General features: G+C 42.7%; 1 protein-coding gene across 1 annotated transcript in view; it reads right to left on the bottom strand.

Annotated features, from left to right (window-relative positions):
- Positions 1 to 6,129: 6,129 nt before the first annotated feature.
- The window catches only part of astn2 (astrotactin 2), a 479,465-nt gene continuing 468,852 nt past the window's right edge, over positions 6,130 to 16,742 (bottom strand). The window contains exons 21-23 of the mRNA XM_079872092.1: positions 12,439 to 12,539; positions 10,797 to 10,980; positions 6,130 to 7,286 (exon numbers count right to left, since the gene is read on the bottom strand). Of these exons, the coding sequence (XP_079728218.1) occupies positions 7,049 to 7,286; positions 10,797 to 10,980; positions 12,439 to 12,539 (523 nt within the window). The 3' untranslated portion in view covers positions 6,130 to 7,048. The remainder of the gene's footprint in view (positions 7,287 to 10,796; positions 10,981 to 12,438; positions 12,540 to 16,742) is intronic.

Raw genomic sequence — 16,742 nt, 5'->3', positions numbered from 1 at the left:
CGGCACAGGTGCCTCAGTCTGCTCGCCGCCGAGGGCGCCCTTCTACGGCTCCCGCCCCTCCCGCACGGCTCCAGCAGCAGCCTCCATCCGGGTCGCGTCGTGGAGGACGCCGTAGGAATGCGCCACAGCCCTCTCCCGCCCCGTGCCCCGCTAAACGCCAGGCCAAGCGGCGCTCCTGAGACGGGCTGCTCAGAGATGGCGTTGAGTTCTTCCCAGGAGACGGTAGCAGGGCCGCTCCTTCCCCCGGTGGGGGGCCGGGGGAGAATCCTTGGTTTTCCCCACCCCGCTGCTCGTCCCACGACGGGTAGCACCCTAATGTGGTTAAAGAAAGAACTCACTCCCCCATCTCTGAGCACACAGAGTGTCCGGATGACAGTGCGCGCCGCTCACGAGCCTCGCCACTCTCGTCCCCCTCTGTCGCCAGTTCCCTGCCAGAGCACGCCCCAGTGGGACGCTGGTCCTCCCCTGGCCTCCTCTGGCAGTATGCGGCTAATGACCGTGCCCCCGCACCGGGCCGCCATGCCACCCACGCCTGGGCCGGTCATTCCGCCTCGCTGCACCACCGAGGGTACGTCTGTGGTCCGTATGACCCCGCTGGTACAGTTCCTGGAAGCCTGGTTAGAGCTTCCCAGGCTGTCCCGCTGGGTCGCGAGGACCATCAGGCTCGGCTACGCGATTCAGTTCGCGCGGTCTCCTCCCCGCTTCAGGGGAGTCCGCTTCACTATGGTCGGTGGCAATGCCCCGGTTATGAGAGCGGAGGTCGATACCTTACTGGCGAAGGGTGCGATCGAGACTGTCCCTCCAGCCGAAATGAGGTCCGGCTTTTACAGCCCCTACTTCATTGTACCGAAGAAATCCGGTGGGTTACGACCAATCCTCGACTTGCGCGTTTTGAACCGCTCCCTTCACAGGATGCCGTTCAAGATGCTCACGGCCAAACGCATTTTCGAGTGCATACGGCCGCAGGATTGGTTTGCAGCGATCGACCTGAAGGATGCCTACTTCCATGTCTCCATTCTTCCTCGACACAGACCGTTTCTACGGTTTGCTTTCGAGGGGCAGGCATACCAGTATGCGGTTCTCCCTTTCGGGCTAGCCCTGTCTCCTCGCGTCTTCACGAAGGTCGTCGAGGCAGCCCTTGTTCCCCTCCGGGAACACGGGGTTCGCATCCTGAACTATCTCGACGACTGGCTGATTCAAGCTCACTCTCGAGATCAGGTGTGCGAACACAGGGACCTAGTGCTCCGGCACCTAGCTCGTCTGGGCCTTCGGGTCAACTGGGAGAAGAGCAAACTCTGCCCAGTGCAGAGGATCTCTTTTCTCGGTATGGAGATCGACTCGGTCGCCATGTGCGCGCAGCTTACGAGCGAGCGCGCGCAGTCACTGCTGACTTGCCTTCGTCAGTTCGAGGGCAAGAGTGTGGTTCCACTGAAACTATTTCATAGGCTCCTGGGGCATATGGCATCCGCAGCCGCAGTCACGCCGCTCGGGTTGCTTCATATGAGACCACTTCAGCTTTGGCTTCGCGATCGAGTCCCGAGGTGGGCATGGCACGACGGCACGCTCCGAGTTCCAGTGACTCCGACCTGCCGTCAGACCTTCACCCCGTGGTCGAACCTCAGTTTTCTTCGGGCCGGAGTGCCCTTGGAACGAGTGTCCAGGCATGTTGTTGTGTCAACAGATGCCTCCACCACGGGCTGGGGCGCCATGTGCAATGGACATGCTGCCGCGGGCTCCTGGACAGGTCCCCAGCGCCTTTGGCATGTCAATTGCCTCGAGTTGTTGGCGGTACGTCTTGCCCTGCACCGCTTCCATGCGTTGCTCAGGGGTCAACACGTACTAGTCCGATCGGACAATACCGCGACTGTAGCGTACATCAACCGTCAAGGTGGTCTGCGCTCCCGCCGTATGTCACAACTCGCCCGCCACCTCCTCATATGGAGTCAGAAGCATCTGAGGTCACTTCGTGCCATTTATATCCCGGGAGACCTGAACCAGGCGGCCGACGAGCTGTCTCGGCTTCGGCCTCTCGCTGGAGATTGGCGACTCCATCCCCAGACGGTTCAGCTGATTTGGGATCAGTTCGGGGACGCACAGGTAGACCTGTTTGCCTCCCACGACTCGTCCCACTGCGACCTGTATTATTTCCCTGACCGAGGGCACGCTCGGCACGGATGCACTGGCGCACAGCTGGCCGCGGGGCCTCCGCAAGTATGCGTTTCCCCCAGTGAGCCTTCTTGCGCAGACCTTGCGCAAGATCAGGGAGGACGAGGAGCAGGTTATTTTGGTTGCCCCGTATTGGCCCAACCGCACCTGGTTCTCAGAACTAGTACTCCTCGCGACAGCACCTCCCTGGCCAATTCCTCTGAGGAAGGACCTGCTTTCTCAGGGACGGGGCACCTTATGGCACCCTCGTCCCGATCTTTGGAACCTCCACGTGTGGCTCCTGGATGGGATGAGGCAGGTTTGAGTACCCTACCACCAGCGGTGGTGGCTACCATCACTTCCGCTAGAGCATTGTCCACGAGACATGCCTATGCGTTGAAGTGGAACCTCTTCGTCAACTGGTGTTCTTCTAAAAATCTAGAACCCACGAAATGCCCCATCAGTGTCGTGCTTTCCTTCCTGCAAGAAGGGTTGGAGCGAAGGCTGTCTCCCTCCACCCTGAAAGTGTATGTTGCCACCATTGCCGCACATCACGACGCAGTTGATGGTAAGTCCTTAGGAAAGCACGACCTGATCGTCAGGTTCCTGAGGGGAGCCAGGAGACTGAATCCTCCTCGGCCTCCCCTCGTACCCTCTTGGGACCTCTCAGTGGTTTCAACTGCCCTGCAGAGTGCTCCCTTTGAGCCTCTGCAATCAGTGGAGCTTAAGTTCCTGTCAATGAAGACAGCGCTCCTGGTTGCATTGGCCTCCATCAAGAGGGTAGGGGACCTGCAGGCATTTTCGGTTGATGAAGCGTGCCTGGAATTCGGGCCGGCTAACTCTCACGTGATCCTGAGACCCCGGCCTGGATATGTGCCCAAGGTTCCCACCACACCCTTTCGAGACCAGGTGGTGAACCTGCAAGCGCTGCCCTTGGAGGAGACAGACCCAGCCTTGGCCAGTACGCGCACTCCGTGCTTACGTTGACAGGACGCAGTGTTTCAGGACCTCAGACCAGCTCTTTGTCTGTCATGGTGGGAAGCTGAAGGGAAAGGCTCTCTCCAAGCAAAGGTTGTCTCACTGGATAGTGGACGCCATTGCTTTGGCATACCAGCAGCAAGGTCGACCATGCCCCCTTGGTGTGACGGCCCACTCCACCCGGAGTGTGGCATCCTCTTGGGCTTAAGCGCATGGCGCCTCGCTAACAGACATCTGCAGAGCTGCAGGCTGGGCGACACCTAACACATTCGCGAGATTCTATAATCTCCGAGTGGAGCCAGTTTCTTCTCATGTACTCGCTTCAACTAGCCGGTAAGAGATTCTGCTCAGGTGTCTTCGCTTGCTCGCCATTCCTCTCCACGGACGGGATACGTGCGATATTCTCCTCAGGTGAGCCTAATAAGCCCTGAGTCTCCTCCAGCAGTGACGACGTCAACGCCAGAGTTATGCCACCGGCAGCTTTCGCGCTTGGCTAGGTGCCTCCATGTGCATGGTTCCCCTCTGGGTGACCCCCACATGTGTATTCCACTGTAAGCCTCTTTGAGCATGTGTCTTTCCCTTGGCAAGCCACCTTGTCACCCCTGGGGTTGAAATATTCCACCTGCGGTTGGACACCCCAGTGTTACTCCGTATGCAGCCCTCCGGGGTCATATGTGTATTCCAAGTCCCCCCCTTCGGGTTGGGCATGATTGCATATTTCCACTGGATATGCTTCCCAGTGTACCTTGGTATTCCTGTGTTAAGTAGGACTCCTTCGTCCGTGCTAGTCTCACGACAGGGAGCTCAGACTTACGCAGGGCACTGGAAGACAGTCGAGAGGTGGCGTGATTACACTGGGAACCCCATTCGTCGTCATCCGACTTAACTCGGAGTGACAACGAAAGGGAACGTCTCGGTTACGTATGTAACCCTCGTTCCCTGAGTAGGGAACGGAGACGTTACGTCTCCCTGCCACTTCCGCTGTACCGCTGGAATGCCTGAGTTCAGTCTCGGCTCCTCAGCGAAGACATATCTGCATGTTGCTCGCGCACTTCCTTATATACCCCCTGCGTGGGGCGGAGTTACGCTATGCAAATTCCGCAGACCCATGGCATTTCTTTGCCATTGGCTCGTTTTATATACTCGAAGATGATAGGATTTCTAAGCGAAACCCCATTCGTCGTCATCCGACGTAACGTCTCCGTTCCCTACTCAGGGAACGAGGGTTACATACGTAACCGAGACGTTTGTGCTGCTGTTGAAATTGGTGGAAGAGAATCAAAGCTCTTTCACTTTGGATGCAAAATATGTTAGCAAAATATTTTACAATAAGGTTGTAATTATTGCACTCCCATTCTTTCCCTGTGGCATGCACGCACTGAAATGGAAATACTTGCATGAACTGTAACATTTACAGGTAAGTATACAACCGTAAGATGTACGTTGTTCGCTGAGGAAAACACATCTCAAACGCATTAAACAACACATGCATCTGACAGCTGGGTCATGCATGTGTCAGATGCATGTGTTGTTTAATGCGTTTGAGACGTGTTTTCCTCAGCGAACAACGTGGCTTGCCATGGGCAAGCCATGTAGATTTATGATTTAGTTTTAAAACACTTAATATAAAGCGTATCTCATGTTGGTCGCATGTGTGCACTTCAAACACTTCGACACCATCAAAGTACAGTATATCGATATAAACAATATTATGCCATTTCAGTACGCTTATGTTTACCATTACACCTCCACTATTTAGCATGCTATTTACGTTAAGTCACTTTTGTTCAACTTAAGTCAAGTGGCTTAGGAAGGTAGAGGAATTTAGAAGAAACAATGCTAAGTTGAGTTCAGTAGGTTACAAAATTCCTTCAACCCTTTTGCTTTCCTTAAGTACCCCGATCAAAATTAGTATCCTTCAAATGAAGACATGAACTAATAACTGGAAGTTATAAATAAACAGGACCCTAGGGGTTCACACAGGGGACAGGAGGTCATTTTACAGAAGACACCATCTACAGTAAGCAAAACATCCCTGAACTCTCAGATATGTATTATGTATGCTGCTGTTGTGGCAATGAGACAATTGTACCAGTCGCATTGAGAGATTTCAAATGATTCAACACATGCATGTGGAAATAACTGGTATTGACAAAATACATTATGTTTTGCATGTTAGGTTGTGCATATGTATTGTGTTTATGCTTATTCCAGATGTACCAAGTGACACACCAAGCCGACAACAAAGAACTAGCGGCGACGAAAGCCGAAAAACCTATGCTTGAACACATCAACAGAACTACATCCGACTCCCAACTAGCACATGTGTTCTGCAACTGAATGTGTGGAAATAACTGTCCGTATCAACAGGAATCAATAGTCTATATTTTTCATTCGAAAGGAGGAACCCAAACTAGAATAGCAGATATACAAACCTTAAATGAAGCAGTGCTTGCTTACCATTTGAATATTGTCAATCATGCTGATTGCTTCCTTCATTCCAGACGGCTCGTGTTGTTATGGAAATGTAAGATGCTCAGGTAACAGACGTCTTGACTTTCCTCGCTTTTATTCTCGACACTGACTCATTGGTCAGTCCTCAAGTCCTTCAAAACCTTTGGTTGTCTTGCATGCTTTACACATTTGACTTCTCTCTCAATGACGGTGGACCAATGGCATTGAGAACCAGTTTTACCACTTAAAGGGTAAAGTTGACGGCTACTATGGAAGTCAATGGGGTCCAACATTCTTCAAAATATCTTCTTTTGTGTTTGACAGAAGAAAGAAACTCGTACAGGTTTGGAACAACATGAGGGTGAGTAAATAATGACAGATTTTTCGTTTTTGGGTGAACTGTCCCTTTAAGGCAATCAAGGAACTCATAGACAACTATCCCAAAATGCTGCAAACAAGATGCTCAAGAGGCAACAGCATAAGTTATGGATATTTGAACTTCTGAACATCTTACAGATTCTGCAGCAGGTGTTGTGTTCCGTGAGGTCGTGTAACAGGTTTTTATTTTTCAGTATTTTGATCCTTCACATATTTTAGATAAAACTGAGAAAACTTCTTGAGATTCTATATACATATTTAATAGACCCTTCACCCCACCCCCCCACACACAAAAAATCATATTCACTTATTACATACTGCATTTACAATTGTATGTACAATAGCATAATTAACTATCACAATGAATATAGCATGGAATATAGCAACTTACTTACTGAAAATGTGTTGAGGCGAAGTTCTTACCATTTCTTCAACTGTGTTTTCATCAAACACACATTGTTCCCAGACAATAATTTACAGAATAGTTCTGCACAGTTCTGCTTTCTTTTCTACCACATCCCTTTGCCAAATACATTAGATGATTCACTTTGATGAAATCTGTTGGTCTGATTTGCCTTTCATTTCTTTGGACACTATAAAGGAACATTGTTTCGGCTAAATATAATGTGTGAACGACAGGACTATACTTGTTCTCAAAAGCATTTTTTGTGACCCTGACAATATTCTTAAGTCAGTTCTCTCAATTAATTGTGGCAAAACTATAAAAAGATTAATAGACTTGAATAGAAAAGAAGGAAAACCACCGAGAGATCATGTTCTCGTCTTGCTTGGCTAAGTATTCCAAGAGATATGTTTGCAAAATGAGTATCAGGGAACCTGGTTTGGAGTTCTGCAGCACCATGCAGTTGAATTCTTACATTCATAAATAGTCCGTCAGTAGTGATGTCCTTGCAAGAGACACACAAAAAAATAATAAAAAAATGATAATAAATCATTCCGAGGCTCTCTGCATTTGGAAAACTCCAAAAAGAAAAGAAAAGAAACAACAACGCCTCCTCTCACAGTCTCAAAGTCATTTGGATTTAGAAAAAAGAACAGCCAAGCGTGAGACCATAAGAGAGAAGGTCAAGTCTCATCGTAATTTTGACTTTCCGTATATGTTGCGTTGCACTGATATGACTTTCTCCAGACAGGCTAGCCGGGTTTCGTGAAGTGAACTGTGCCATAGAGAGCCACCAGGTCTCGTGTCATCACTGCGACACAGCATGTACGGCACGCTCTCGGTTCGGCTCTGGATGAAGCCACTGCGGAGGAGCGAGCGACAGAACAGACTGATCCGATCGGTTCGTCTCAGGATCAGATGAGCCTTCCTGTGGAGGACAGAGAAAGAGAGAGAGCGGTCAGTGTGTCGAGTTCAAGCCAGGATCATTAGAAATAACACATGACAGAACCTGAAAAGCTTTGCTCAATGCAGTCAAGTACTGGATTTCCAATGAGCCTTGAATGGCCATATTCATGCATTGCTGAAACCTCTTATGATCAGTTCAATGTTTAGTGTAATTGACTTAAGACTAAAAGACTTTGGGCCCTATCTTGCACCCAGCGCAATTGACTTTGTACAGCGACGCATGTATCATTCCTATTTTGCACCCGACATCCCCAATGTCACTTCTCTGTGTTTTACGGCCCTGACGAGAGCGTCGGTCTCCTCGGCTGTGAACCGCTCCTGGCGTGCGTCTGGCAAATCCGCCGTTATAATAGCAATCCGCCATGGAACAAGCGCGCCTGCTCTTAAAGGGAATGTGAGATGACGCTCTGATTGGTTTATTTCACGTTACGCCCAAACCACACCTATGAGTAATGAAGCGACTTCAGACCAACACATTTTAGATTTGCGCAAGAGTCATTTATCCCGCCGGTATAATAGCAACACCGCCCGAGATCCGCCCACAAAGTTACTTGCATTTCGCATTTGATACTTGCGTTTCAGATTGTTAAAAATAGGGCCCTTTATAATCGTAGTCAGTATGGTATCCAACATGTAGAAAACTATTTGTTTGGGATGCAACAAGAAAACAATCAAAAAGGGAAAATGACGCAGATTAAGGCCAAATTATTTTCAGATAGTTTAACCTTTGTATGAATTTACAAGTTTAGTTTAGGTTTTCAAATGTCAAAACAGAATATAAAGGCCCAAGAAAATAACATCCAAGACTCCAATTTTTTTAACCTTAAAAATGTTTGAAAACGTGTTTGAATAATAATTAATGATGAAGGAAAAATAGCTTTTCTGTAAAAAGTGTTATCTTGACATCATTAGAATATATTCATATTTTCATTTATACTATACATATATAATAAAATGCCATTATTAATACAATCTTATTAATAGATACAATGGGCTTGGTGGGGGGGTGGGGGGGTGGGGGGGTGGGGGGGGGGGGGGCGACACAAAGATTTGAATGTGGTAAAACTACACAGTACATTATAAAATTGTGTCTGCTCAGCAATTATATTTTTATCTTTAACTCAAAATATGATGAAATGAGGATTTTTTTATGAAACATGTGCCCTGTTTTATGACAATCATTACTTACTGCTCCACAAATATGTTATCCTAATGCAAAGCCTGTGTTGATATTCATAAGGATTATTGGATCCTTACACAAAGGGAAAACGAACTGTAATTGGTGGTCTCTGTTTCATTCCTCCTGCTAGTTCTGCCAGCGAACAGATTACACAAACATTCACAGAGAGTTTAGGATGGCAACCTTCGGATGGCCTCAAACCAGGGGCCTGTGTGAGGGACTGCACACTTCCTCTTCGTGTTTTGCTTAAAAATATACAGGCTGTTCCATAAAAACCTACAAATTCTCAAACAACACTCAAGTAGTCTCTTCAATCAGAACTAACTTCATTGTTCTAAGTCATTTGAGAATTTCTTCAATCAAAAACATGACCCAAAAGTAATTTAGGTTACACTTTATTTTAAGGTGTCATTGTTACAGTGTAATTATATATTTAAGTACTGAGTAATATTAATTAACTACATGGGATACAACTACTATAGGGATAGGGTAGGGTTAGGATTAGGATTTGGTTCCATAATTTACTGTTATTGCTATGGTAATACATGTAACATATGTAACAAGGACACTGTAAAGTAAAGTGTTACCGTAATTTAAGTGTACGTACAGTATGAAATCAGTTCATACAGGTGTAGTTCCCCTTGTGAATAAGTGCACTTAAGTGTATTGAATGTGCACTTGTAGTTTACTTCAAATTTTAAAAGTATATTACATTACATGCATAACATATACTGTATTAATTAAATAAAAGGCCACTTAAGTGTACTGAGAGCACACTTTCATGACTATGACACTTAAGTACACTTTTAAAAAAGTGCACTCTGTAATTTAGTCAATATTAAAGTTTTAGAGGCACACTTATTTTGATGTGTTAACTAACAAGCACTTGATTATATTTTTAACTGTAGTGTGTTGTTTGATATTACATTTAAAGTTCATATATTTTAAATTCACTAAATTGCAACTTTAGTGCAAGAGTATACGAATATATATGAATACATGACATATACTGTAACTTTAATTAGAAATTACATTGAAGTGTATAAAAGCTTGTACTTTCGGCAATGCACTATATATTTATTACTATATATTACTATATAAGTGGATGAAACAAGAAATCTAAAGTTCAGCTAAATGCATGTAATATAAATTAAAATATAATACATTTTTATATGTAATACTTTTTTATTACAGTGTTCTTGTTATACGTTACAGGCTACTGTAGTAATAACTATAAATTGTGCATAATTACATGCAACTAACCCTTCAACCAAACCCTGATCCTAATCCTAACCTAGTAAGTACATGATAATTATTATTACACAGTACTTAAATGCATAATTACACTGTAACATGGACACCTTAAAATAAAGGGTTACACTTTTTTAAGGTGTCATTGTTACAGTGTAATTATATATTTAAGTACTAAGTAATATTAATTAACTACATGTACTTACTATAGGGTTAGGGTAGGATTAAGATTTGGTTGAGGGTTAATTGCATGTAATTACGCATAATTTATTGTTATTACTATGGTAAGTACATGTGACATATGTAACAAGGACACTGTACAATAAAGTGTTACCAAATAAAGTATGACCTTTTTATGTAATTGCAATTAACATGCAATTAAGCATCCGAAGACTTCATATATTCACTTTAGTATATTCTTTTAAAGTATAATAGTGCACTTTGTTTTTACAAGGGTCATCAATATCAATATGATCCACTAATGGTTAAAAGCCGCAAAGGCTGCGTTCACACTATAGCTGAATGTGATCTGGTTTTGTCACTCAGATCACAGTGAGAACAGCCTGAAGTACACTGAGTCTATCCAGCCCGTTCTCATCCCAAGGCGTCATATACTGATGCTTTTGACATTTCGTCTACATCCAACGCACATGGCACCCTTTAGCGTCAATATGAGACGCAGATAGATATGGGCCAGAAGGCGCCTCCTAGCGGTCTAACCCTAACCCTACCCCAGACCTAAACCTACCCATAACCGAACAAAGCTCTGTGCGTGTCATATTGACGCTAAAGGGTGCCATGTGCGTTGGATGTAGACGAAATGTCAAAAGCGCCAGTATATGACGCCCTAGGATGAGAATGCATTGGTCTATCAGACACATATCTGATTTCTATGCCATATCCTTTTTTTTTTTTTTTGTGAAATTGAAAAGTGTACTATTGTCTCTTGTCATAAAGATCTGATTAAAACAGATTAGACTGAGCAAAGAGTGTGAGATGCAGAGAATGACTTGAGCATTGATTGATCATTCTCTTCCTCACCTGGGTCCAAGTTCATCCTCACTTCTCCACACAAAGTCTCCAAACTTCTCGTAGTGTGAGTTGTAGTGATGCTGCACGCGGTACAGCAGTGGTGGGGAGATCTCCATCAGGGTGTTGTAGGCCGTCTGCTGCTCCTTTCCACTGGTGTAGCCGTTATACAGGTTGTACACTTTATCTGCGATCTCTGTTTGAGGAGAGAGAAGGTCTGACATCCAAAAACTGAACTGTCTCTATTCTAAGGAAGCTTGTTTCTACCACTGAATACAAATAATAATAAAGGCGATTGCACATTTTTATCTTGCAATTCTGACATTTGCGAGTTATAAAGTCAGAATTGTGAGAAATAAACTCGAAATTCTGAGAAAATGTCAGAATTGTGAGCTGACTTTTTTTCTGAAAATTTGCGAGTTTATATTTGAGACTTTATCGCATGCAATTGCAATTTTATATCTTGTAATTGTGAGAATTTGTAGTTTTTTATTCCGTTGCAGAAACAAACTTCCATAGTATTCAAAGAAACATTCTAAGAAAATCTTCTGTTCTTTCATCTTTGGTGACAAATGAAATTCTGCCAGTGTTTTGTGAAATCTTGTGTAAAAGTACATATTAGTAATATATTTTGAGAGAATATATTTAAGTGCAAACTGAATGCAATGTTTTTAATTTCAATTAAATTTAATAGTATTAGCTTTTTTTTTTTTATTAAATGCAGTTGAACTTTTAGTGTTTTTGACCCACTTACTGTAAGTAGGACTTAGTAAAATCATAATGACTTTTGTCGTCTTTTAAATTAACTTCAAATGCATTATCTACAGTTACATTTATAATCAAGTACTTTACATGTGCTTCAGTGTTTAAGTGTACTTGTTTAAAGCGCTACAAAGGATTGCTAAAACACGATGACTGAACTTTGACATTATTACAAAGTGCACTTTTTAAAAGTGTACTTAAGTGTGTTAAGAAGGTGTCATGAAAGTGTAATCTCTTTAAGTACACTTTCTATTATACTTTCAGTAATTTAAGTACACTACAAGTGCACATTCAATACAATTAAACACACCTTGTTTCCACAAGAGAGTCAGAACTAAATATGAGATTTCCTAACATGCTTTAATTGTTTCTTAACACATCATCACTTTATGAGGTAACAGTTTATTATACAGTGTCATTGTTACATGTAGTTACTGGAGTAATACCTATAAATGATGCATAATTACATGCAAATAACCCTTAGCCAAACCCTGATCCTAACCCTATAGTAAATAAGTACATGTTATTATTACTCCATACTTAAATGTGTAATTACACTGTAACATGGAAACCTTAAAATAAAGTGTTACACTAATTATATATCTAAGTACAGAGTAATATTAATTAACTATACATGTACTTACTATAGGGTTAGGGTAGAGTTAGGGTTTGGTTGAGGGTTAGTTGCATGTAATTATGCATAATTTACTGTTATTACTATGGTAAGTGCATGTTAAGGACACTGTAAAATAAAGAGTTACCAAATAAAGCGTAACCCTTTATGACTTTCATCGTAAGTCCTACTTTTCCTTTTCTTTGAGTGAACTTTCTGTAATCCTATTTTGACTTTGATATTGATTTTGAGTATTATTATTATTATTATTATTATTACCTTCAGCTTTGCTGTCATCCACCATCGGACAAGATGTGCGGACGGTCACAAAACTCGCGTCCGAACGACTACCACGACTGTCCACCGCATAAAGAGTGAACCTAGAAGAGAGGACGTGAGGAAAAGACTGTTTCAGTGTGTTTCCTAATCTCTGTTTTTAAGCTCCATGTAACTGAGACATTTGCATGGAACATTTACACCAATAAACAAATAGAGCAAAGTAAGCCAAATAACTTTGGGCTTCGGCAACATAAACACGGAATCTTACGACAAAATCATTAAAACCGAAAGGTGTCCCTGAACGAGTGTTTTCTGCAGTTCTTGTTTAAGAGCCACAGACCACTAAAAGCATGCAGGCAGGGATTCCAGTGGATTCTGTTACGTTAGGAAATTGCGTGCATGACGAGCAAAAAAAAAAAAAAAAAAAACGAAAGAAAAAAAACAGTCATTACGGCTAATAGCAGCTTAAATGGGACTCCCACTTCCTCTAATGACGGAGTTCCGTTTGGCAAATAAAAAACACATTTAAGCTGCAGCTCAGCGTTTTCTCAGACCACCCAGCACAACCTGCACTACCAGCCCTGACTCCGGGATAATGACACGCGGGTCACTGAGGTCACCGATGCGGACTCGTTTATCTGACTATGTATTTTTAGACAAATCTTTTTTTTTTTTTTTTTTGCACCACAAGTGTGAATAGCACTTAGATGCTATTTGGCGTGTGTGTCAGACTTTTCACCTGAGAAAGTATTTATATAAATATTATATATATTATTTGGACAATCACTTACTCTTGCTTTGAACAAAACTCCATCAATGTTTAAATATCTTAATAGAACAATAATGACCAATATTTAAATCTCTTAACATATCAATGCCAACCAATATTTAAATATCTTAAAGAGGGCCTATTATATGCTTTTTTCCATGTTCATCTTTCTTTAGTGTGTAATGTTGCTGTTTGAGCATGAAAACACTCTGCAAAGCTACAAAGTCCCTCCAGTGGGAGTTCTTCTCTATATCAGTGTCAGTGTTTCTGAACTCCTGAAACGCCTCCATTGTAGTCTTGAGTTTCTTCCGGGGACGAACACGTCACAATATTCCTCATTTAAATAATTAATGCGCAGAATAAAGGGGCGGGGCCTGGTTGAATAAGTTAGTGGTGTGTTAAACTGGCGGTTATGGTAAGGGGCGGGACATTTCCCAAACACACTGAAAGCGCTCGACCAATCACAACACACTGCTCCAGCCGACCAATCAGAGCACAGTGTGCTTTTTCAGAAGGAGGGGCTTCATAGAGACAGGAAGTAAACAGAGCGTTACTGACAGACTGGGAAGAGAGGAGCCGCAAAAATGGAGAATATGAATAAAATTATGAACATTCAAGCTTGAAACCCTGTTCTATAGAGCCAAAACCAATACTTTGTGAAAGGGCATAATACGGCCTCTTTAATTGCCTTTGAATGCTCACACATGTGCTCGAGTCATTGCAACTCTAATATATGTGCTCGACAACACTTTAAATACATTATAGATCTGGAACAAATATTCGGAGGGACTGCTTGTATCATCATTTTATATTGTATCATATCATTCTGTATTGTGAATATAGTCCCAGCTACAGTTGCAACAAAAACCAACACCCTATATTCTTAAATAATAAAGGCTGTTAAATGTTGCTGACTCATAACCTCAGCATGGCTCCAAATCTTTGTACTGTACCGTACGTCAAGTGCACTGTAAACATACATTAAGAAGATTAGGTAGACTCTCCACGTTTATATGCAATGTGCCAGCATCAGATTAAATTGCAAAACACATTTTTTTTATTGAAATTCCTTCATTACCAGAAATGCAGTCATACCATAAACCAACATCACATGCATCCAACCCGAGACGCCGGTTGCAGACATTTGTTCATTCCAGCTTTGTTGTATCACATTCATCACTGATGAATCCAATGAAATCGATACGCTTTCTGACTATGCATAAGACAATGGGAGGAAGCCAGAGATGTCTTTTCCCTGCTTCCAAGGAGAATTTTCTTTACACGGCAAGGTTTCGACACTTTGACTCTTCCTTTGTTTGGAAATCCATATTTCAATAACCACTAGCTGATTGTTTTGTTTGTAATACGGTCTGTTTATACATGGCTTGCATAGTTTGCCTGATCTTGTTATTCATCGAATGAGTGTGGCATTCCTTTCCTAAACCTCACCAAAAGACATCACTCCAAATGCAGGCCAGACACCATCCGCTGCCAATCTCATCAGAACAACACTGGCTCAACAATCACATTGTTTGAATTATGTGGTTGCGTGGTTGCCTATTGGAGTGTTTTTTTTATTTTTATATTTAATTTTTTTTTTTTTTTTTTATCAGACAATTTGTAGATTGGTTTAAGGACTTCAGAAGGGGAACTCTAGACTAGTTGCTGTTTTGGGTTGTTTAAGGTGTTGCAACACTGCCAAAGGTACTTTTTGTACTTACGTAGGCTACTCTGAATTAGCTCTCACTTTACCGTACGCTCTTAAAAATAAAGGCTCCAAAATAAGGTTTTGAAGCAATGACATAGAAGAACCATTTTTCAAAAACCAAGTTGCATTTTTGGTCATTTTCACAATATTTTCATGGCCCCCAGAATATTTTGTTATATGAATCTGAACATGCAATATATCAAAAGAAATAACAGACCCTTTTCTTTTAAACAAACAAACAAACAAACAAAACAAAAAAAACTGTTTATAGCTTCATGCATTCTTTTTTATAAACACTTGAATGTGGGTCAGTTTCATTAAAAATGCAACATTTTGAGCAAAAATCTGAGAAAATCGTGTTTTATCAAAGACTACATCCTGATGGGATTCAGAACGATGATCAAAACACAGATGGAGTAGATCGAGTCCATCAACACCTCTAAAGCTTCACAGTCCTGTAGCTCGTCCTGGGTCGACATTTCATTCAGTAACATTAGGCGGTTTTGATTTATATGCTGTTAAATGTTGATTATCGCGTTATTTTACATATGCATATGATTACAAATGATATTGCTTGTTTCTGCTTCTTTTTTGTCTGTGTTTTGATTAGGAGATTCTGTACTCTTTCAGAAGATGCGTAATAGCGCCCCCTACCGTATAACAGTGAAAACACAGAAAGCTGGAAATTTCCGTCAATGCCGGGGAAAGAGTAAATAAGGCCTGTATATATAATGATAAGTAAACAGTTTTAATAATCGTCCTAATTTTATGAGAATACGGAAGTCCACACCACAACTATAATGATAACAACACAAAGGAACGATATAATTGGAACCACTTTCAAAACGATAAAAGAGCCAATCAGAATACATCTTTTATCCTTTAGAATCCATCAAAACTGCAGCACAAACTACAGTTTACTATAATAAACTGAGTGTTTGCGTGCGCTGGTGTGGACGGTATAATCAGAGAATGTCTAATAAGGGGAGAACTTCCACTCTTCCGGCTTCTGAACTGGTTGCAGTTCCACTCTGGTTTCATATGAGGGCGCTCACAGGACGAGTGCAGAATGAATGGAGGTCTATGGCGCTATACCCCTCAAAATCCACTTTTCTCAGGATATAATTTTTTGTCTAGTAATTTGAATGTTGTATTCGAAAGGAGATGTTAGATTTTTAGAGTCACTTATTTGCTTTAAAAAGTCTTTTAAAATGTCAATGACGTCATACACATCGTACGACCAGAGATACTGCTTTACGGCAATCCTTCAGTCGCTTTGGTGATTTCAGCTCTGCACTTTCTTTTCTCTCGAGGCATCGACAACACAGCTGACACAGGGAAACACACAACACAGCTGACACAGGGAAACACACAACACAGCTGACACAGGTAAACAAACAACACAGCTGACACAGGTAAACACACAACACAGCCGACACAGGTAAACACACAGCACAGCTGACACAGGGAAACACACAACACAGCTGACACAGGCAAACAAACAACACAGCTGACACAGGTAAACACACAACACAGCCGACACAGGTAAACACACAACACAGCTGACACAGGTAAATACACAACACAGCTGACACAGGTAAATACACAACACAGCTGACACAGGTAAACACACAACACAGCTGACACAGGCAAACACACAACACAGCTGACACAGGTAAACACACAACACAGCTGACACAGGCAAACACACAACACAGCTGGCACAGGTAAACACACAACACAGCTGACACAGGTAAACACACGACACAGCTGACACAGGCAAACACACAACACAGCTGACAGGTAAACACACAACACAGCTGACAC

Source organism: Squalius cephalus (assembly GCF_949319135.1).
Source record: "Squalius cephalus genome assembly, chromosome: 5".
Lineage (NCBI taxonomy): Eukaryota > Metazoa > Chordata > Actinopteri > Cypriniformes > Leuciscidae > Squalius > Squalius cephalus.
This window is presented reverse-complemented; position numbering and strand designations above follow the sequence as displayed.